Source organism: Catharus ustulatus, chromosome 4 (genome assembly GCF_009819885.2).
Source record: "Catharus ustulatus isolate bCatUst1 chromosome 4, bCatUst1.pri.v2, whole genome shotgun sequence".
NCBI classification, from domain to species: domain Eukaryota; kingdom Metazoa; phylum Chordata; class Aves; order Passeriformes; family Turdidae; genus Catharus; species Catharus ustulatus.
This window is the reverse complement of record NC_046224.1, coordinates 6431506-6454105: the sequence shown is the minus strand read 5'-3', so window position 1 is coordinate 6454105 and position 22600 is coordinate 6431506. Positions and strand designations below refer to the sequence as shown.

The window sequence follows — 22600 nt, the reverse complement described above, 5'->3', positions numbered from 1 at the left end:
TGGCTGGATTCTTACAGATTTCACTGCCATCAGGTTTCCATCTGCTGGTTTGTTGGACCTGGCACAGCAATTTCCAAGCATTGACACTACTGGCAACTCATGACAGTTCAAGTAAGACCTACTTTCAGCTTTGGGATATGCAGTGCCATCCAGACTGGGTGATCTTTAAGGTCCTTTCAACCAACTGATTCTGTGACTCTGTGATAATATAATCTGTGCAGTCTCAGAGCCACAACAGTACTAAAAAGAATTTAGACAGCACCTTGAATCCCCAGTGCTCCCAAAATGACAGAGGTACATAATTGCACAGCTTTTTGATACTGGAAGACCAACTACAGTGCACATTAGGCACTAATCAGTTGTCTAGATCTGGACCAATCTATAGAAGTAAAATTACAGGGACATTAGGAAGGCAAGTCATTAGGAAGGTAAGTTATTACACCAGTGCCTAAGGCTGAGAAAGTACAAAGCTCTGCCCAGAAGACACTGTACTCCCTGCTCCAAAAAAGCTCAGAGACAGAGAAAAGGAGTTGAATGTGTTTGTAAAGGGAAGGTTGCAATTTGAGAGCAAGCACGTAGTACCTTGGTGATGTAAAAGTCATTTTGAGAATACAAACAGAAAGAGGAGAGAAAGGAGAAGAGACACTGAAAAGAGGATTGTTGGAGTAACAGTCCCAGGAGTGGAATGAAGCTGATGTAAGAGATTTTAAGCACAGGGGCTGGAACAAACAACTAGTGAATGTGGGTGAATGTTGAGCCAGTACTGCAGAGTGGCTCTGGGGGTGGCTGTCACTCCTGCCTTGACAGCTGATCTCATGGCTTGTTTCTTCCCCATCTGAGAGCTGGTTCCCTCAGAAACGGGGATTGTTCTCAGTATAGGTGTGTGCCAGAGTATCTATAGTTAATTTCTTTTTTTTCCCCCTGAACTTCCTTTTTAAGCAGATTTAAGGAGTGAAACACACAGAGTACAGAGGGACATTTGCAATATTATGTTGAAAATACTGTCCCACATCTCAAGTTTAGGAACCAAAGGTGGGCATCCACATACTGAATTGGAGCAACTCTAAAGCTGGTTTGAAATGAGATCTGGCTGCTCACAGCCTCATTGAGGAGATGTTTTGATGCCCCCTTGTTTCTTTACTGTCTCAGCTCTGGGCCACCTCAGGATGTGACCTGTGCTGAGGAATTCTCCTATAACACACTGAGCTGTCAGTTTCTTCCATCTGCTCAAGCAGGCATTAGAATTTGTCTTAAGGAATCCCCATTGTCTTTTTACAGCTTCACACTGATTCACCATGGGAAGGGGTTCACTTATGAGGAATGTTGCAGGCTCTGAACTACATCCTGCTCAGTTGCACACCTACAGCCTCCACTCATTTGTAAAAAAAGACTAACATGCATCCAAGAGGGTAATTTGGTTCTGTTCCTGTTATTGGACCTGCATGACTTGATATTACTCCAAAATAGTTTCTGGGTTTTGGATGCCTGTTATTATCATCAGAAGTCTTTATTATTCTTTGTAGGAAGAGGAAGGCTTTAGATGAAGAATAATTCTCCGTATCTCCAAGTACTACTGATCCCTTTCCAGTTATGTCCAAACACGACAGCTGGAACAAAAAAGACAGTCTCCTCTTTGTATGTGCAGGTAATTTGTAGCTGCATTCTGTCCAAGATTACAAATACACCAAAAATGTGGAGTTTTTTTGACCTATTTCTTTGATCCAATTCCCATCCCCCAAAAGGAAATCAAGCAATGTCCAATCCTGCAATAAAAGCCATAAAAAATGAAGTATTATTTTAATGTATTTTTTTAAAGTATATTTTCTTAAAAACTTTAGGTGCAGTTGATCCAGCTGGGGGTAGGAGAATGCAGTGGATGAGCCCATCTCAGTGTCCTTTCCAGTTCTGTTTTCTATGATAATATGTTTGTGAAGAGGATAATTATCAGCAATATCCAGTGTGAATACAGGAGTGCTGCCTGATTGCAAGGTATTTGTCTGACACTCATTGTCATTGCATGAGAATGCTTTAATAAGCATTGAAAACATTCAGTTACATGGACCATCTCTGGCAAAAATTGACTGTCTGATGTTTGTGCTCTGTATAAATGCCAAGATTTTAACATGTGGACATCCAATGCTACCAGCTGAAAACACTAAAACTTGTAAATCCTTGATTCTTATTTGCAACAGAAATACCAAGAATCTTTCAATTTTAAGATTCTTTAAGAATCTTTAATGCAAGCACTTTATTTTCAGTATGGATGAACAATGACAAAGGGTGTTTTTTTCTATTCAAAAATAGGTAACAACCTTATAATCATGAACAGGACTAATGAGTCTGATCTTTTTCTACACATGCAGATCCTGTTTTGGCACTTGAACAGCTGAGTAGGAGGTAAGTGTATATTTAAAAACTGGATACCACACAGAGCAGATTCCTGTTTGATTCTTGTACTGGTTTATACTCAGTTCTCAGCAATTCAGATTGTATTCTCCAAACACTTTACTTCTCTCCATTTACTTCATCAAAGTCATTCAAAACTGGATTTTAAACCTGTGTTTCTACCAAGTTGTCTGGAAGCAGATTCATTTACCTAAAGTAAAGGTTGGACTCAGCACACAGATTAAGACACCTAAATTTAGGTGTCTGCACGTAGGTACTGACCTGTGAGGTGGCTGCAGAAGCCAAGGGGGCACCGGGGCTCATTAGATTGAGAGGGCTCCAGACTCATCACTGCTTATCACACCTGAGCAAGCACTTATGGAGCAATTTCCCAGTGTAATCATTGAAAGTCTGGCAGTGGGGCTTAGAGTGGTATCAATCCAGTCTGCTGTAAATGTTGTATAATGAGCTGCCTCATGCCCTCAAGCCCTTTTTAGTGATCCTCCAGAATGGGAGCCCTGACACCTGGTTTACACACAGGCACTGTGGACATAAGGACCTTAACCTAAGGTTAAGTGAGATCCATCCCACCCTAAGGGGCTACCAGAGGAAGGGATCCTCTCAGCTGACTTCTTGCAGGAACCAGGTTGTAGAACAGAGCTCAGAACTCTGGATAAGTGGTTTCACAAAAACAGTGGTTAGATTACACCTATGGCCCCGTTCATCTACGGCTTGCCTGGAGCCTCTGCACATACCAGGCTTTTCCCAGCTCTCCCACAAAGTCTAGACAAGAAGAAAAAAGTATTTTTTTATGGACAATAAGGGTGTGGGGGTGTGACCAATAATTCCTTCTTCCCATGGAAAAGACCTGGGGGTGACTGATGCAGGACACAACATAATTGTCCTTTTCTATCTCAATGCAGCTGTTTCAGAACAAAATTATCAAGAAAAGGCTGATGCAGCTTGTGTGACAGATTTTCCTGACTCTGTGGAAAGCCCAGGATGTATTTTAGGTGACGCATTTTGTGTCATTTAATTAACTGATACTGTAGCTATGTTTGGCCTGCCAGAGGATTTCCAAACTCTGTACCAACTAATTTTAGTTGAGAAACAGTACAATGAACTTACTCCATTTTTTGCATTTTCCCAAACTTAGATTTCACCCTTTATCTCGACTGCAGCAGCAGCAGCACTGTGTATTTTCCATTACCTCCTCCCCTGCTTCTAATAAAAATTCAGCTATGGGTCAAATCCTTGGCTGGAAAGAGCCTATACAGTCCAGGATCTGCTTTGTATAAAAAAGTTAGAAAAACAGGATGTGTTTTATTTGACTGAAGTGAACTTAATGGTCATGGGTCGTTTTCATTTAAGACACATTTTTTTTCTCATGGTTTTCAAATGTATTTTGTTTCTTAAATGACAGCAAGAATAAAATGCATTTTTCTCAGCATTTTTTCTTAAGGATCTTAAGGCACTTTGCTGGCAGTGACTTGCTAAATATTGCAGCTTCCCTATATAGTGAATATGTCACTACTGGCCTTATCTGCTTTCTCAGCTTTCAAGCTTATTTCCCTCCAGTGGGAGGGAAAACCTGGGTACTTTCCAATCTGTAATTATTAAGAGGACAGAAACACCATATATTTTTATGTATCTTTTTCTCCTTTTTTTTTTTTTTTAATATCACTCGTATTTTTCTTCGCTTGTCTTCCCAAACTGAAAGCTTGGTAATGAATTTTTCCTTTATTTCACTGGCATACTATTCTTTTCCTTTGTGTAACTACTCCCCAGCAAGTCTCCGGTTTGCCCTGTTCCATTCATTCCCTCTGGAAGGGTTTTCAAATTTTGAAAGTTCACCTCAGGAAGATTTCATAATAAGAACTCAAGGAAAATAATATAATCTTGCTTTAAAACACTTCCTTCCTCTGTTTTGCTGATGAATTACAACAATTCACAATACCATCTGGCCAGCAAGTGGTACAGAACTTATTTCATTGTTTTAACTGTATTTGTTTCTTTTGGTCATAGAGCCCATAACATGAGGATTCCCCTGTTGCTGTTCTGTGATCAGACCCAGAGTACAACATGAGATCAAGATGTGCCCAAATGTCTAGAATTAGATGGAATTAGAATGTGAGTGCTGTGGTGGGAGGGTACAACTCATGTCTGAATTTTCCAGCTTGATCCATTTTCTAAAATCAGAGGAAAATCTGAAGAGAAATCTGACCTTCTCTTTCCTAGGGGGATTTTGTAGAAACTTCTTAAGCTCATAGATTGAATTCAAGAGGAGAAAGGAACCTGTTTATTGAATTCAGTTTTGACATAACTCAGAATAATGGAGATAGAACTGGACAAGACATGTTGAAGAACTTTCTGCAATCTCAGTTTTGAGAAATCTCACAGAACAGTTCATGTTGTTGAGTAGTGCTCAAGTTCAAGTCTAGGAAGAACAGCCTCCATCCCAAAACCTAACTGACAAACAAAACATATTCCAGCTCTAAATTTGAACACACATGGATTGGGAGCATTAGAGATGATACAGAGGGGAAGTTCCACACTTGAGCCTCCCCCAAGATCACCTGCAGTACATCAGAGCATGAGGGGAATGAGATCTCAGGGTTTCCAGGTCCTCCCTCCAAGCACATTTGGAGCACTTGTGAGTATCAGACTTTCAATACATAATTTGAAGCCTAATTCAGTATGGATCACAAGGTGGTGCAATTTCAGTGAAACAACTGCTTCTTATCCCGCAGCTGTTAATTTAATTCACTTGTGTGATTTTGAAAGACTGTGAAAATCAAGAATTACTTAGAACAATCTCTAGTGACTATCAGTGTTCTTACAGCCCTTACCAGAAGGTGAATGTTATGGTGTAAAGGTACAGAGCATCCAGCAACAGGAATTCACTGTCTGTCCCATGAGCAGGTGCCAATCCTCGGGGTCAGTGCTGCTCCAGGCACAACCTTGCTGAGCAGTGCCATGCTTGGTGTTGATTGTTTGATGTAGATCTCTTGATTACCAGCTTCTCCATATAAGCTGTGGCCAGACAATAAAAGGCAAAGGCCAGTGCCACATTAATGACAGAGGGCATAAAGTTCTTAGAATTTATTTTTAGTTCACCAAACCATTCTAGTCCTGAGGTTTAGATTGTTTAAAGCAAATGTTGCTGTATACCCAACAAATGATATTTCTCCCATGTTGCCTCAGTTGCATTTGCTCATGTCACTTCCATGTGAACCACAGCATATTGCAGAGCTGTGTCGTATTCTTTTAATTTTTACACTGAAGGATTTCAAATGGAACCTAACATAATTAGATTACATGTAATCTCTTCCCATTTTGATCCTATTCTCAAGAGTGTTTGCAAAGGAGCTTACTTGAGTCTTAAATGCACAACTTGAAATCACTCTGACGGAGATGAATAAGAGCAGCACGCTCTTAGGAAAACATCCTGTCCTGATGTGCAGGACAAAGCCTCATGGGTTTATTCAGTGAAATAGATGTCTCCAAGGGCAGTGTCCACTTTAAAATCCCCGACACACAAAACCTATAGCAAGTTGATTCAGAGTCTTTCCTTATCCTTTTGTCTCCTGAATCAACATGGACTCTTATTAATTCCTGCCTGTCCCAGGGCTTCCACAGAGCTGTGTGGTTTCTATTCTAGTGCCAGCCATCAAGATAAACTGCAGTTCAGAAAGGTTTTCAAACAGCCATCACCTTCCTGGGAGTACATTAACAGAGATTATGCATTGCCAGACAGCAAGTCTTGTCAGGTCAGGGCAAAACAACATTTTAAGCCGATTGGCTCATATATCTCAAGGTATGGGTGTCCTTGCACAAATTCACTTTCCCCTCAACCCAGTATTTAAGAAAATCCACTTTTTGTGATGTTGATCGATCTGAAGTGTGGTCAGATTGAATCCTGCTTGTTATCTTGAGGTTACCAAAGGAGAAATATCTCTGGATGTGATAACAAATGACTGGATTGTAAGGAAACTTTGAGGAAAACAGCCTGTTATTTGGTAGTAGGTGTCTCACCTTTCAGAAAGCTCTTCCTTGCATAAGAAAGATACAGCACGTTTACACTTCAGAGGTATTTACTGAAAGTTTGGGAAGCTTCATCCTGCCTTACAGCTGATTTTGTTTGCCAAAGGTGAGGGATGCCTTTATTAGTGATGGTGGCTGTGTGCAGGGAGCTTGGCTTCCCTACAGGATGGAACAGGGTACCTGGAGTAAACATCAGCCTCAGCAAGATCTGGGAACACACCTTCTTCACCAGCCAGGAACCTGAGTAACCTCAAGTCCCTGTGTTTGAGCAGCCTGACCCTGGGAAATGCAGCAGTGACCCTTCCTAGGGAAACGAACTCTGTTCCTTATGGGTGTGAAACAGCTTGAGAGAGCATGCCCACCCTCTCGCTGGCTTGTTTCACTCTACAGTTGGCATATGGGCTTAGTTAGGGAAAAGATATGTGTGACAGGACTTCCACTTCCCTGGCAAGCTATTCCTGCAGTTAAGGATTCGTAGGAAACCTTCACACTGCTTTACCCTGAACAGGAGGGTGACCGAACACAGATGGCTCAAGGCAGAGGGAGAAGAATGTGTTTAAATGCAAAGCCCAACTTGCATCCCCCACTTCACGTTGTGCTTCATAAATTCTACATGAAGCGGAGCTGGGAAAAGACTCTAAATACCACATTGCTGGAAAAAAATTATTTTGGTCTTTCACAAGGAGCTTTACCTGAACAAACTGAATATATTTCTGCTCCATCAGTCATTCACATTTGTCTTTCTGCTGGTTTCAGCAGCAAATGGAAAAGGTCATAGAGATTTAACTTTTGTGCTACATTAGACAAGTAATTGCACCTTTATTCAGGATACACTATCACAGCGCAGAATATCGACACATTTTATTACAGGCTCCCGTTTTCATTCACTTGTAACTTCATGAAAATGGCTCCCTTTGAGGCTTTTAGATTTGTTGGTGTCTAAGAAATGATTCTGTTTCTGTTAACTTTGAGTTGCTTTTGACATTCTGGTGGTTATGAGTGAGTGATAATAAACTTTAATAGTGACTGTGCTCTGAACGCTGACTCTATAAATACTGTCATGAGATTCCTGGTTCCTTGTCTTACTGTAACTCTACATCAGAGCTGCACTTTACACAAATGTATCTTTCAGCTACTCTCCTGGAAAAATCACAATAAGGCACACAGAAGATGAAGCTGATGTTTTGTTTTCCTGTGCATCATTGCCAATAAAACCTAATCTTCTGACTTATCTCTTCTTTTTCTTCCTCTGTTTCATGTTCTACTTTTCTTTGATTTGAAAGATGTATGATTTGATTATAGCTTTCCCTCTCTTTCACCAAACCCCTTCACCTTCTTCTGTGGGAGCAGGATGAAATCCTGTTAACAAGAATCTAAAACTCAAGTTCAGGCAAATATCCTGACTTGTGTTTTAAAGCCCACCCTGTGCTTCAGTTCAGATACAGCCACACATCTTCTTCAGCCAGGCTTTCTGGGTTTTGCATTTGCTGTGCACAGCCAGTTGTGCACTGTCTGTGTACTCAATGTAGAAAAGGATCTCTGGGAAGTTCCAAAACATAGGATGTACAGGTAAGTGACACATTTTTAGTGTTGTGATGCTTCTCAGGGCACTCAAAAACTACTTGGTACTATTATTTTTAAAAGGGTTTGTACTGTGCAAGTGTATTAAATGTTGTTCTGTGTGTAGTTTTCATAAAAAAATTTGAAAGCTAAGTCAACATATGAAAGAAGAGAGAGAAGGAAATGAGAGAATATTGAAATAACAGAATAAGACAGGAGGTGAATGGGAAAAGGCAAGAAAATGCTAGAGGAGACAGGAAATTTGGGAAAAAAGGAAGGAGAATTAAGAAAATCTGTCTTGACAGAAAGAGGGGACAGAAATAGCCCCTTTCATCAGGCATCAAGCACATAACACATTCAAATCTGATTCCCATGGCAGGAGCCACCAAAAACAGGAAGAGAGGCCTGAATGGGTGAAACCTGAACCTCAACAAATCAGCAGAGCCTGTGGACAAGGGCAAAATGAACAATCCCAACCTAAAGGAAAACAGTCCTTTAGGCAGCCAGAAATATTGAAGCAAAGGATAAACCCTCCTACTCCAAGTCCCACCTGACTCCTGCTTTTAACACAGCCCTTCCTGTGTAATGCAGCGTCTCCATGTGGGCTGATGCTCCCGTGTACAGGCAAACCTCTGCCTAAATCATCAGTTCTGCAGAGCTCCTGGAAATGGCAGGGACACGAGCAGGCAAGGGATGGGCTGGAAATAACACCTGCAACCCACCCCTTTCATTTTTGGGAAAATAAACAAAAGCAAACCCAGCAGGTGGTATAGCAGCTGAGTGCATTTAAGCTTATAAAATATTGACGTTTTGGAGCAGCTTTTTTGGGAATAAAGAAGGGGCAGGGCCACTCTGAGCTATTAAAAAAAAAAGGCTTGTGGTCTCCCTGAAGAGATTGATAAAAGATTTAATCACTCTGGATCTGCTGTAAATTGTGCTGAGTTCTATCTGATTTGTGTCTAATAAATGAAAATGAGATGAATTTATTACTCATATTGCAAATTTACTCCTGGTTGTAATGTTGATCCCTCCTTCTGCACCTTTTGTACAGCTTCAGGGCCTGGAGTTGTTACTCAGAGGCACATGGCCCTAAGTGGGTGCCTTATCCAGCTTGTGGGATGCCATGTCAGAGCTCCTGGTACCCCTTGGAGCTCTCTGTTCCCCACAGGCACCAGGGACTCTCCTCCTCTCATGTGGCTGCAGGTGTAGCCCTGGAGTTGTACCCAGCTCCTTCATGTTCAAGTCATGATGTTCTCCTGCTGTGTTGTCCCAAAGACTCCAAAAATAGCTTTTCTTGCAGGAAGAAGGAACAATTAAATGTTTTCTCTTCCTTCACTTCCCTTGGCTGGAGCATGGAGGGAATTCAGAGCAGAAGGAAAGGGCCTGACTGGGAACTGTGCTGGTGGGAAGCATCTGGGCAGCCTCTCTCTTGCCTTGGGGAGCACAGAGAGACTTTGGGGTCATCATCTGTCCTCACCCAGGACTGGGATGGCCCCTACTCCAGGAGAAACAGGAGAGGTTCTCCACTCCCATTCTATGATCCATTTCCATTTCTAAATCCTGCTTGTTTTCCAGGTTCCTGATCTTCTTACACCACGGCTGTGTTGTGCATGGAGGACGGGGAGCTGTACGTGATCTGCTGGCTGCGTGAGTGATCTCTGTCCCTCCTGGCCTGGAGAGGTTTGGACATAACATCACCTCTTCTACTGTGCCTACGGGCTTTCCCAGGCGGCATTTATCTTCCAAGAACTTCCCGTGGTGGTCATTCCTCCTCTCAACTCACATACCTGTGCTGCTAGGGCAGAGGTGGGTTTTCTGTCCCAGCCCCTCATGCCTTCTCTGTGCAGGTAAAACCACAGGTTGCCTTGTGGAGTGTCCCCTCTCTTTGAGTAGGGGGATGCCTGCTCCCAATAGCAGACTCTGGTCTGTACTGGTAGGGCATGGAAAATTTCCTCTTTAAACTCCTCTAAAAGTTTCTGGTGGCCTTCTTTAACTTCCTCTCTTAAATTCCAGAAGTCCTCTGCCAGTCTTTCCATGGATGAGATATAAGCTCATAATAGGGTGGAGATAGTTTTTTCATGTGTCTGGAGTCTGCCAAACCAGAAGGCCCACTTCTTCTTCTCCCTCCTTCCATGCCAACACTCCCAATGACTTGGCACATGACCACATGTTTTGTACACACTGGATGCTATCTGGATTATTAGGGAATTGCTTGTTATCTGAAAATATTATCTCCAGCACAGCTAATTCTCTCAGGCACCAGGTACCTTCCAAGTGTTCCACTTGTCTTGGTGCACGGAAAAGTCTTCCTTGCAAAAGTACCTTTTCCTCACACTTGACAAGAGTTGCCTCCAGAGGCTGAGGAGTTCTGCTCTTTTCCTGATCCTCTGGTCCATACCCACATCCCAGGACAGGGATCCCAGTTTCTTGGCTTCATTACCATCCAGTGCTGCACTGTTGGTTGTGGTGTCTTGCTAAATATTCAATTATGTAAGTGGAAATAATCTTAAAAGAAATAATTTAAATCACTTCCAAAGGGACAAATTGTTGGAAATTATATCACTTCCCTAATTAATTTTTTAAAAAGTAATTGTTTTAATTAATCAAAAGCAGTGTATTAGTCTTAAGCAGTGTAATTTTCCACTTTAGCCAGCATGTTGCTAAGTTTCTTTTGACAAGCTTATTAGATAACCAAAACTTTCAGTTTTGCTAAACCAACCCTGATAAGCTTCAGTGAACAAACGAAAGCTGGACACCAAGGATCCGAAATTTATAGCCCTCCAAGGACATATTGGAGTAACCAGAAGAGATTAACAAACACATTACTGTAAATGTCAGGGAAAAATTGAAAAAAAAAAAAAAAGTGGACTAATTAGCACAAGAAGCAAGAAACCAATAACTAATAGAACAGTAATTAATGAAGAGAAATACGCAATTTAGAAATGTGTGAGTGAAAAGTTTTGGAAATGGAGTGGATGTAGCTGGAGTTACCTGCTATGCACTCCAGCTGGGAATAAGGTAATGCCTACTCCCCAATACTACAAAATGAGTTTGGGAGTTTAATGTTTTTGGTGTCATGCTCCAGAACTGGACCCAGGAGAATGGGTGTCCACACTGAGGCCCCTGGTAGCTCCTGCAGCACAGCCAAGCAGTTTCTGAGGGCACCAGGCCGGTTTTGTGTTTTCCCCCGTTCCTCCCCTCCGCAGCCCGCGGCCCCGGGCAGCCGCCTCGTCCCGAGCCCAAGATGGCGGGCGCGGCGGGTCAGCCCTGTGGGAGGGACGGGGGCGGGGAGGGTTTCCATAGCGGCGGTGTCACATCGGGGCACTTCCTGGTCGGAGGCTGCCGGTCCCGGGGCAGCGAGCAGGGACGCGCCGCTGGGGAAGGCGGCGGAGGGAGGCCCCGGGAAGAGGAGGAAGCCGAGCAAAGGTAGGGACAAGCCGGCATTTGCTCCGGCCATTGTGCGGGCACGGGGTGGCCAGCTGGACCCGTCCACTGCGGGGGTGCGGGGGGAGGGGGCGCACGCGTGTGTGTGTAAAGGTGCCGCGCCGGACCCTCCATTGAAGCGGGCGGGTTCCTCCCGGCTGAGGGGGGGCGGGCGCTACCATCCTCCCCCGGGGGGAGCGGGCACCTCCCGCGGGGCCGGGAGGTGGAAGTGGCGGGAGCCGTCTCCCGCAGGGTACTGGGGTACTCGGACTGTTCCATTCCCAGCGGAGGGGTGTGTGTGTTCCCTGCTCTTCTGCTGGGAACCGGGCGGCGCATGGGGGGCTGCGGGGGCTGCGGGACGCGGCGGAGCCGCGCGGGCTGGGGGAACCCGGGGGAACCCCGGGGGAAGCCCTGTGGAGATGCCCCTGGTCCCATTGTAAGGTTGGAGCGAGGTGTGGCGGCGTGAGGAGCCGCAGTCAGAGCGGAGCTGGGGGCCTGTGTGTGGGTGTGCTCTTGAGGGAGTCACGGCTGTAGGTCGGATACCTGGGGCCTCCTTGAGGCCCCCCTTTCCTGGCCATGTGGGAGGCGACAGTGCCGCCCTGGTCGGGAATAGGGAGGATTTCGATGGCTGAACCCTTTAATGTGACTTTCTGGCACCGCCGCTCTCTCTGTACCTGCTCCCTCTGCTTTTTGTAATGCTTCAGGTATGTGGTGGGAAGTGCCAGGCTGGGAACCGGGGCCGTCCCCCAGGCTGTGCTCAGCCCTGGCTCTCCATGGCCCTCTCCCAGCCCTCAGCCTCCGCCGGGACTGCCAGCAAAGAGCCAATTATTATCAGGTGTTTCAGGTTCTTTCCGTGGCGTGGATGGCTGCCTGTAGAAATCCACCCAAGCCACTGAACTGCCTGCTGAACGAGAGTCAAGTGGTGATTTAAAAGCCACTGCTCCAAACTCCTGTAGCAGTTGTTCGCCCGCATATGCTGGAGAATAACTTTCTTTATGCCATTCGCTGCTTGGAGGAGGCAGCTGCACTGAATGCTGGCTGTGACGGGAGCTGGTTTTCAGCTTTCCCTGAATTACCGTGGAGTGAAAACAAATCCACATCTGCCCTGTTCACAACAAATGTATCTTGTTGGAGGCTCATTTCAGTTAGGATAATTGTATTAAATAATTGTTTTCTATGGTTTTCTAGCTTGCTGCGTGCCCTGCAATCTAGAGCTGCTGTGTGACAGTCGAAACTCCAACTCTACCAGGCGTGTGTGTATTAAACGCAGCGGCCAATCAGCAGTGCCTGAAACTAAAGGCGATTTGCCTCAACGCTTTGTAGTGTAAATATTCCTGCTATGAACAAAGGAGGGTGTGTCGTTTGGCGTGTTTCATTTGTACTTCCATGTGCTTCCTCATCTGTGGCCAGTCAGTGTTTCTGTGTAGGTTCTGAAACAGTAGCAATTTCACTTTGTTGTGAATTGTGCATTTGTGCTGTCTTGGGCATTTTACTGAGCTGGGGTGCTCCGAGGCTTGGTGCTATTTTAGGCATTTTTGTTGTGTTCTTTTTAATAACTGTGCTCTGAAGTGACTTAGTTTTGCTCCTTTTTAACTTTTGTTGTTTCTGATTATAACTTTTAAGTTAATTCAGCTGAGATGCAATGTGAAATAAGTACTTAGTGGAACTGCCTTTTAACCAGCTGTTCCTCTGCCCTCTGATTATACAGCACAGAAACCATCAATTTCAGACTTAATGTTTTGCCATCCAGCTATCTGTGCAACTCTGAAACATAGTGCTTCTGAAGTCTGTCTGTTTTGTGTGAGGGGCCATAACGTTTGGCTTAAATAATATGGTAAATGACACTAAAATACTGATTTGTGCAAGGCAGGCTCTCTTTAGCCTGTTTTGTCTTTGTGTGTTTAAGCAGTTCAGTTGTGTGCTGCTCCTGTGGTTCCTGGTCCTCGGGAACTGGGGGTATAAATTCTTAATGTTAACTCCTTAGTATTGAAGTTAAACAGATACTGCAGTAACACACAGGTTAGACCTGAGTCTTTAATTGCCAACTTAAAGGAAAATCTCTTCTCTGAGTAGAGTCATGCTGCATAGAATTACAATATGCTGTGATTTGCTTGCAATCTGCTTCCTGCTAATTATTCTGAAACAGAGTATTGGGTAAAAAAAGAGACCTGGCACCAGCTATGGAAACAGAGAATTGAATGTATTATGAGTGTATGTGAATTTGAAGTTGCAAAGAGCTTCACTCACTGCAGGTATTCCTTTCAAATCTCAGCTAAAGTCCCGGTAGTTTCACAGTTACTGAAGGTGATACTCCCAGGAGTGAGTAGATGTGTGTCACTAGAGGAAACATGGGGTGGAATACAAGGGTTAGTTCTTCAGGAAAAGGCAAAGATCAAAGGTATTTGTGCATGGGTGTTTTTTTAAAATTTGTTTTTATTATAGCCTTGTTGATTGCAAGGAAAAGCAGAAAGAGTGTCAGGCACTGTTTTCAATTAAAAGTTTTTCCAAGATGGTGTCTTTCAGAAAGACTCTGAACATGTAATAGACTCCTTTCTGTTTTGTAGTAGTTGGTACAGGGAGAGAGTAGTTGGTTGCAGGGAGAGAACCCTGCAAGTGTCAAAATAAACCAGGTTGGCTGAGAAAGCAAAGTGAAAACAGTTTAGTTTCTAACACACGTCCCTAGGAAAAGGTGCTGCTATTGCAGTGCAATAGAAAGCAGGGACTCTCTGCTTTTTGGTAGACTTTCAATGCTGCTTGCTATTGCTGTACTCAGAATTACAGATGAAATAACAAAATTTTCCTTTTTAAAAAAAGTTACTTACAAGGGAAATGATATAAAACACACACATAGTGTTATTACAGAGAATAACAACTGAATTTACCAGAAGTCTGCATTATTTGCTAAACAGATGCTAGCACTAGCTAAAGAAAATATTTAGACACTGAAGGCAATGGAGGAGTAGCACTTTACAGCTGGGAGTTGGAGGTCAGGTTGCTCTGGTGCACTGGAGCATTCACTTTTCACACATTTATGTAGAACAGAGTTTCTGTATCATCCCCGTCTCATTTCCTCAGTGATACGTGACAAGGGTTTTATAAGCGATGAGGGTGCATAATTAAGCTATTATTAGCCTTAAGTGGTTTTCAGAGCTGCTGTTTTGTTTTTTCCTAATGAACAGCCTTTTCCTGTACATACACACAATAAAATGTCGTGTAACACGATGTCTCAGAGGCAAAGTATTGTTAGTTCATATTTACAAAACTAAGGTGAGATAAGGCCTTTGGAAAAAGTTGAATGGGACGCTCTGGTCTTCCAGTTGATGCGTAAGATTCAAAAAGCATTTGGTCCCAAAGGTAGTGTGAAACTGGTCAGAAGTGCTTTGGGCCTGGTTTGAGGGCTGTCTGATCCATTGTGTTCTTAACACAGTAGGTGTTATTAGCCCAGTAAATAATTAAATGTCAGGGAAGTTATATTTGCTAATTTTAACACCAGTAATCAAGAGGAAGCTGACAAGGCTGCAGTTCTAATGATATGTTTTAACACATTCTTAATTTTTGATTGGGCTGTGTGTGCTTAAATATTTAATGTAGCAGACATGCAAAGTTGACAGGGCCTGCAGGTCTCAAACTGCTCTTCACTGATTGTAGCATCTCATGCCTTTGTGTTCATCTCTGCTTACTTAGAATGTTTGTGTGTGGATTTTTCAGCTGCTTTATTTCCCTACTGAGTCTCTTCCCTGTGTTATTTTTTCAGTGTGAAAAAGTTGGTTGTAATTTTCAGTCTGGAGCTTTACCAAAGGCTTCCTTTTGGCAGCTGGATTTCTTTTTTTCATGGTGTGTGTGGCTTTGATGTTTTTTGTTTTTTCTTAATTGTTTTAGCAGTTGATAAAGAAACCCTCTTGTGATGTCCTGTGGTAGTTCCTGTACTACTTTGCAGTGTGCTGTAGATCTGTAAATGTTATGGGAATTCGTTTTAAGAAAAGTTACATCTCATGTCTTTTTGCATTTTACTTTGTTTTTTGAGCATGAAGAGATCAGGAGAGTTGAGACTTGAAATCTGAGTCAGCACAAGATATCTGTCTGGATTAGCACAGGTGGTGAGGTTCAGCAGGTTCTAATTGGTTTTGAAAAGAGGAAATACATGACATAATATTCCTTAATTTACAGACAGTCTGTACTTGTGCAGGTATTAGAAGAAAACTGTATAGCTTAGTAGATATGTTGGATTTCTTCTTTTCGTCTCAACTGTGAGGTGAAGTTTCTTTCATTTAACTGTTCTATCAGACTTGTATAAACTTGCTTTTAGCAGCAGGAGGGAGATTATATAATAAATTTTTCAAAATGTACTTGCTGTGCTGTCACTGTTGGAGATTAAGACCTCTATATTTGGCTTCAGGGAGGGCCAGGCTTATTGTTGGTGAATCCATATCTGCCCTACTTGAGTATCTTTTTTTGAAATCAGTGAGGAATTGATGGAACTGTAGGTTTATAGTTGCTAGAAATGGTAACTTTTCCAGGTTTTGTTTCTGAGAAGGAACTGTTGGATGTCATTGCCAACCTGTGCATGTTTAGTGCTCTTAATTGCATTTCTTGTGTTTCAAAAAGTGGGTTTTCTGCATCATTTTACCAGCTGAGGTTGCTGAAGGAAAACACTGCTTTGGCATTTTCAGTTACTATATCCATGTTGTAGTCATGTACTTTTAACTTTTTAACTGCTCCCAAGAGATAACAAACATTATACTTTATAGTACCTTTTTTTAGTACACATATGCAGGTTTTTAATTAGATTGTTAGTAGAAGGTGCAGGTTTTGAGTCAATAAACTGCTGAATATAAGCATAAAGCAGTAAAGCTCCCCAGTCACAACAAACACATCTTTTGTGTTCCTTTTTTTTTTAACAAAAAGGATGAAAAGAGTAGGAAAGACTGTTTATATGTAAACATATACTCTAATGATTTGAAGTTGAAAAAATTATTTGTATTTTTTTTCCCTCCCTCCTACAGGACATGTATACCTCTGAGAAACCTTCTCCAACAAGATACCTTGCTTCAAGACCTGTCTTGGATTATATACAAAGAAGTTTCCAGTCATGAGTAAGTAGATTTCTTTCTTTCACTAAAAAAGAAACCCTTGGTTTGTAGTTTAGAAGAACTGCACTTCTGTAGTAGGTTTTGGGAGGTGGCAATCCTCAAAAATATTCATACAGAGTGTTATGACTTCAGTCCTGTAAAAATAACCAAATAAAGCTGAGATTTGGCAGATACCATTTTTAATCTGCAAATTTTTGATCAATGTGTGCTCTGTAAGACTTCTCTGTAGTCTGGTCTCATTTTCAAGAAGCTGAGTTCTGTAACAAGATGATATTTGTTTTATTCAGTATAAATAAAACATGTAACTCTGAGGGGAAAATGCCTTGGGTTTGCTAAGAATTCCAAAATTTGTGGCTGCCTAGTGCATTAAAATAACTGGTAAAAATCCAGCATAAAATGAATGGACTTCATTTTATAGGAAAAAATAAATACATTACTCAAAATCCAGTATAGAGGGTTGATCCCAAAGGAATTCTGGCATGTATTGGAATGATCTGAACCGTAGAAAACTGTGACTTAATATCTGTTATGGTGAAAAAAAACCAGATGAAAGACACCGGAAGTTTTGGTTTAAGTCATATCTGATGGGTAAGATAACCTCTTTATAGTGAACTCTTTTGAGTATTTAAAGGTCTCATAAGTTTTGCAGATGTGAGACTACTTCATGCAGCGTTTGTCAACAGTGTTGCTTGGCCTTGCCTGATGTAGAAATAAGGATAAAACTTTGTTTGCATAGGAACTGTATTTATAATGTAGCTCAGCTTCAACACAACTGTACTGAACGTGCTGAAGGAAAAGCATCTCATGGGATAATTATATCCTTTGTTTGTAAAATAAAACCATTTGAGTTTCTGGGAGGAAGTGAGTAAAGAAAATTGTTGGTTAAATTTCTTGTCAAAATAAATGAAAAATGATTGCTCTTGACATCTGGAAATAAAAAAGAATGATGAAGGAAATGCTTGCTAAATGCAGCAGAGGAAAAATTACACCAAAAAAAGGCCTGGAAGAATTGCTGAACTATAGGGTTTATGCTGGTGTAGATAGAACTGTTTTAGTTTTAATATAGATTTATTTCTATTCTTTCATATTACTGTTCACACTTGTTTACTTTCTGATGTTTAAAGTATTTGCTGTATTGCACAGAGGACAATTTCCTAGGCAGTTATTCAAGGACCGGGATATCCTGATTTGTCAAACACTGTATGTGAATCTTCATTTGTTTTATAGAGCTTTTCATGGGCAGTCCTTGCCTTATGTACAGTCTTACACATAACAAATAACTGACTCACAGCTGCTGTGTTAAGTGTGACTTCCAGGATGCTGCTGTGATGATGTTGGTTTGGGTGCAGCACATACAGACAGTGCTAGAGCAAAACACGCGTGATTTTGGTCTGGTTTTGAGCTGGTTCCAGACTGGTTCAGCTGTTCATTAGGAAGAATGAAGACCCTTATTGAAATGCAAGGCAACATTTTGGCAGTACTTTTTTGTGATGGTCTTCAATGCTGGATGCTGCATTCTTGTGGTAGAGTGGGGGCTTAAACCTGTGCTGTGATGGGCTTCAAGGGCACAACACAAAGTGCCACTCATGGTTTAGAGAAGGTGAGATGTTTTATATTTGGTTGATGTTGAATTTCTTAGTTTATGGTTTACTTCAGAGAAACTTGAACTATAAGCACAGTCCTTAGTTGTATGCTCCTCTTTCCTAAATGTGTCAGTCAATAAGGTAAGTATCATATCTTATGAAGCTGCATTTATTTGCATAGTTCTGTATATGTGTGCTTGTTCACAAAATCTGTGGACACCTAGAATAGCTAGATGTAATAAAAATTATAGGAGTAGTATTCCTAAACTGTGCATCACCTAGTGTCATTAAAAAAAATCTGTCTAAAATGAGGTAATCTCAGCCTTCAGAAGGCCACTAAAAACTCCAGAATGCTGTTATGTGCAGGCTACATGATTTAATCCTACTTGTTATTTGCTTGTGATGTACTTGATTCAATATATAGTTCTGTTGCTCTTTGTGAAGGGCTGTGTTAGATGCTATCTAAGTCCTAAAATGATTAAATCCTTTTTCTAATATCCGTCCTAAATTTCTTCACAGACAGATAATATCTGGATATTTGGATTTTCTGCCAACTTTATTCACTAGCTTAAGTAATTTTTACAATATAATATTTGTTGTTTACCATATAAAATTTGTTACATAAAGCTTATTATTTTATTTAAATACCTTGTAGAAGTAAATCTGTTAATATCCTGATACTTATGAAGCACACACATGCTTATTTTTAAGCCAATGATCAGTTAATTTTTTTTGAAAGTGAATGAGAGAACTAGTTTTTTGTTTAATTGTTTTTATAGTTACCAGGTGTGTAAGTGCATGGTTTGGATCCTGTGCACTGGATCTTCCCGTGTTAGGGAAGAGCATTGACAGAATTACGAAGTTCACCACTCATGGTGGTGGTTAGTTGTTGGACAATTCAAAAAGTCTTTTAAAACTAAGGCAGCCCCTCCCAGTTAAAGTTTTTATTTCTGTGGAATAGCTTTGTAAATGCCTGTTTTCATAAATAAGGGTAAGACAGATTTATATTTGAAATTATGCTTTTCCATTGTATGCCGTATAGAACACTGAAATAATATCCTTAAAGGGTTTGTAATAGCATCAAGTGTAGCTAAATGCAGTTGATTATTGATTTGTTTTGTATTTAAAATAACTTTTTGGAGAAATCCTGGTGGATGCAACCTGCCTAGAATGTTCCATCACAGAAAGAGTTGATTCAATCTACATTTTCTACAGATATTTAATGGCCAGAAAATATGTAGTGTAGTGATAAATTCTTAATATTATTAACTCTGCTCTTCAGTTTTGGAGATTTTCCTGTGCTTTCCTCCTTTGAGGAAAGATCACTACAATGAAATTATTTGAGCTGCTGCAGTGAAATTTAAGATTACTGCACACTATTGCAACAAGCTGCTGACATCTTCATTTTCCCCCCTTAAATATATAAGATGCAGTGCCAGCTTATAATGCAGAATATGTTTTTCCTGACTTTGTCTTTCTGCTTTTAGTTTTATTTCTAACACACTAAAAACCTAATGCTGCCTGCAGTTGGGAAGGTCAGGTGCTTCCTTGTGCTTCACTCCCATCCATTCAGGTTTTCTTTTTGTTCGACTGGGGTAGGAACACATTTTGTGTGAGAGAACACATTTTGAGAGATGCTGTGCAATGTAATCTTACATTCTGCACATGGCTGGTGTGGCCTGGTAATGATGGGGGCAGTTTGTGCCTCCCCAGTTCAAATCCAGCCCACAGTGGTGTGATTAAAGGCTGCTTCTCTTTGATGGTTGGTTACATACCTTGACCTCTCATTACAGCTTTGGCTTTCTAGTCTATGTTCATAGAGGAACCTTGTGGTTTTGGGATTTCTAAAAACATAATTTTTCTTTTCTTCTGTGTTCATGTAGTGTATGTAAAGAAACAATTTTGGCTGTCAATTTCCTTGTTCATGAACAATGAACTTGGGAATTAAAACAAATGTTAAGATCAGCCACAACAGATCAAGATGCATTGCTGCAGTGAGTCCCTCTAGGCCAGGTTTGATGGGGCTTGGAGCAGCCTGGTCTAGTGGTAGGTGTCCCTGTCCATGGCACGAGGATTGGAAATGGATGATCTTAAGGTCCCTTCCAACCCAAACCATCCTAAACATTATTGTCTATGTGCTTGCAGCTGAGGAAAGTGTTCTGGGCATCTGTAGAGCTCCCTGTCCTAAGGAAAGTTTGTGTGTTAAGGCTGGCTTATTTTCCCCCCTCACCCCCAGTGTCCCCTCCTGGTGTGTCAGAGTCAATCTGTACTGAGCAAGTCAAAATGTTCATAAAATAAATACTGGAGACAGACTTGTTTGTTTTACCCGAGGTGTAGGTGGCTGTGCAGTTTATGTATTGTGGGTAAAGTGTTGCAAATCATTTTAAAGCTGAATGATTTGGTGGAAGAGGATTTGTAGTCATCACTTCTTTGCAGTGAGCTGATATTGAATGAAAGAAAGGAAAAAGTCTAGGTTGTGACTCTCTGAGACAACTGTATGCTGGGGAAGGAAAGCTTACAAGTAAACTAAAATACTTTTAAAATATATGATAATGAATAGTGAAAGGATGTCAGATTGTTATGTTATGTGCTAGGTTTTTGTTTTATTTTTGAACCATGAACTCTGAAAGCCTAGTCATGAGATTAAAGTTTGAAACTACAATTAGTGTTTTCACAATTCTTGGGATTTCACAGCACAGTTTTCTTCTAATATTTTTAACTACTGTGACTTGAGAAAAAGAGAAGAAGCTCTAGTGTCCCCTGAGTTATCTTTCCTGAAACTTGAAATAGTAATTCTCTATGAAAAACTGATGCTTTGCATAATAAAGAATTGTTGGATACAGGGACAAAGAGCCATAATGCAAGTGGCTTTGAAGACTTGTGATGTGTTTGTAAAAGTTTTTAAGAGTTAAATAATAGTACCCCCCTGCAACTCAGCTATGAGAAAAAGGAAATCCATAAGACTCTTAAAGACTAAACTACTGTATTAGTGACCCCCTAAAAATTGCTTCATTGATAATATCAGTATTTATTTAATTTTTCCTCTTTTTTTATTGAAGCTGTCAAGGGAATTCACCAGTGTAACTGTAGTTACACATGAGGATTTGAATCAGTAGTAATATACTTTTAATTTTTTATAGTGAAAAAGATGTTTGGCTCTGGAATCTTGTAGTAGGAGAGCTTGTCACTCGGTCTTAACTTCACTGTTACTCTTCTGTGTTTTCTTAACATTTCAGATATGTTTTCTTGGGGTACTGCTACTTGCCACTCTATCTTCTTTTTATTGCAGCTTGTTCCTGGTGAGACTATCAGCAACTGGGCTGGAGATAATTTTCTGACCCAAAATACAGATTCAGAGATCACAATTAATGAATTACAGGAACCTGTGAGGTCTTGACAAGGAAGTTTTGAATGAAGTTTCATTAGAAAGGTCTGGGCTTCAGGAGCCAAGGCTGAACTCAGGGTCTTAAAATTTCATGACCTCTTTAAAATGTTGCCCATGCCAGTAATGGCTCAATGTCCTTCATCTGCCCAAATTCCTGCATTTTTCCTTGTTCCAGGAGCATTGATGAGGCTGACTGGAATTGGGTGGGCTCCCTAAGCTCTTGCCTAGGCAGCTGCATCCATGGCAGCGCTGCTGCCCTGCAGGGAGAGCAGTGCAGGGGTGGGGATCAGTGATCCCTGGCTGAGATTCTGGTAAAAGCTGCTTTTCCCTTGCTGGAAGTGTGCATGGAGCTGTAGCTTAAGTTGTTCAGGAATGTGGTAATCTTGGGCTTCCTCTATGCTAAGCAAGGAGAGGCATCTCCTGAGGGCTAATCAGATCTTGGATGACCCAGTTTCTCACCAATACTGTAATTAAACTGCTCCTCTGAATACACAGAGTGCATGAATAGCAATAAAATACAAACCCAAATACTTTGCACAAAACTGATGCCTCACATGGGGGAAATGCAGGGATGCTACTAGAAACTTACTTGTTGTTTTAGCATTTGCCTTTTATTATGATGGATTTTTATTTATTCAATTGACATAATAATGCAGCTTCTCAGACCTTGTGGATTTTTTCTCCTCATAGTACAGTTATTTAAGTAAATCAGAATACAAATGCAAACTTTTTGAAATTTGTCTGTATTTAAACAGATTTCAAGTTAATTTTAAAATGTGTTTTCATAATCCTTCCTTTATTTTTGGTAATTTTTTAGGATATTTATGGCTGGTAAGTTGTTGCTTCTCTTGCACTTAAAATTTATTTTTAGGTCAGAGAGGAAGATAAACAGTTTTTGAATTTTATTTTGTCACATACTTACTTGAACAAAGTAAGTCTTCAATCTCCATAGTCTGAAATGAAGTTGCATCTTTGCAGGAGGTTTCAGTTACCAGAAATGTATTCATCACATCCAGAAGCTGTGTTTACCAGTTCAGTAATGTCACTTTTATAGGGCTTTGCTAACACAGAGTTATTGTATAATACTTACTCTTTAATTTAGTTTAATTAATATGTAGTCAAGTGAAATT

General features: G+C 41.1%; 1 protein-coding gene across 5 annotated transcripts in view; it reads left to right on the top strand.

The window, feature by feature from the left end:
* Positions 1–11308: 11308 nt before the first annotated feature.
* USP6NL (USP6 N-terminal like) overlaps positions 11309–22600 on the top strand; it is a 111701-nt gene continuing 100409 nt past the window's right edge. Inside the window, exons 1-3 of one of the 5 annotated variants that reach the window (XM_033058087.1) lie at positions 11309–11415; positions 12601–12736; positions 16416–16505. In XM_033058087.1, the coding sequence (XP_032913978.1) occupies positions 16502–16505 (4 nt within the window). In that variant the 5' untranslated portion in view covers positions 11309–11415; positions 12601–12736; positions 16416–16501. Of the gene's footprint in view, positions 11416–12016; positions 12117–12600; positions 12737–12818; positions 12836–16415; positions 16506–22600 lie in introns of those variants that run through there. The other 4 variants (XM_033058088.1, XM_033058086.1, XM_033058089.1 and 1 more) reach the window with 4 other exon arrangements.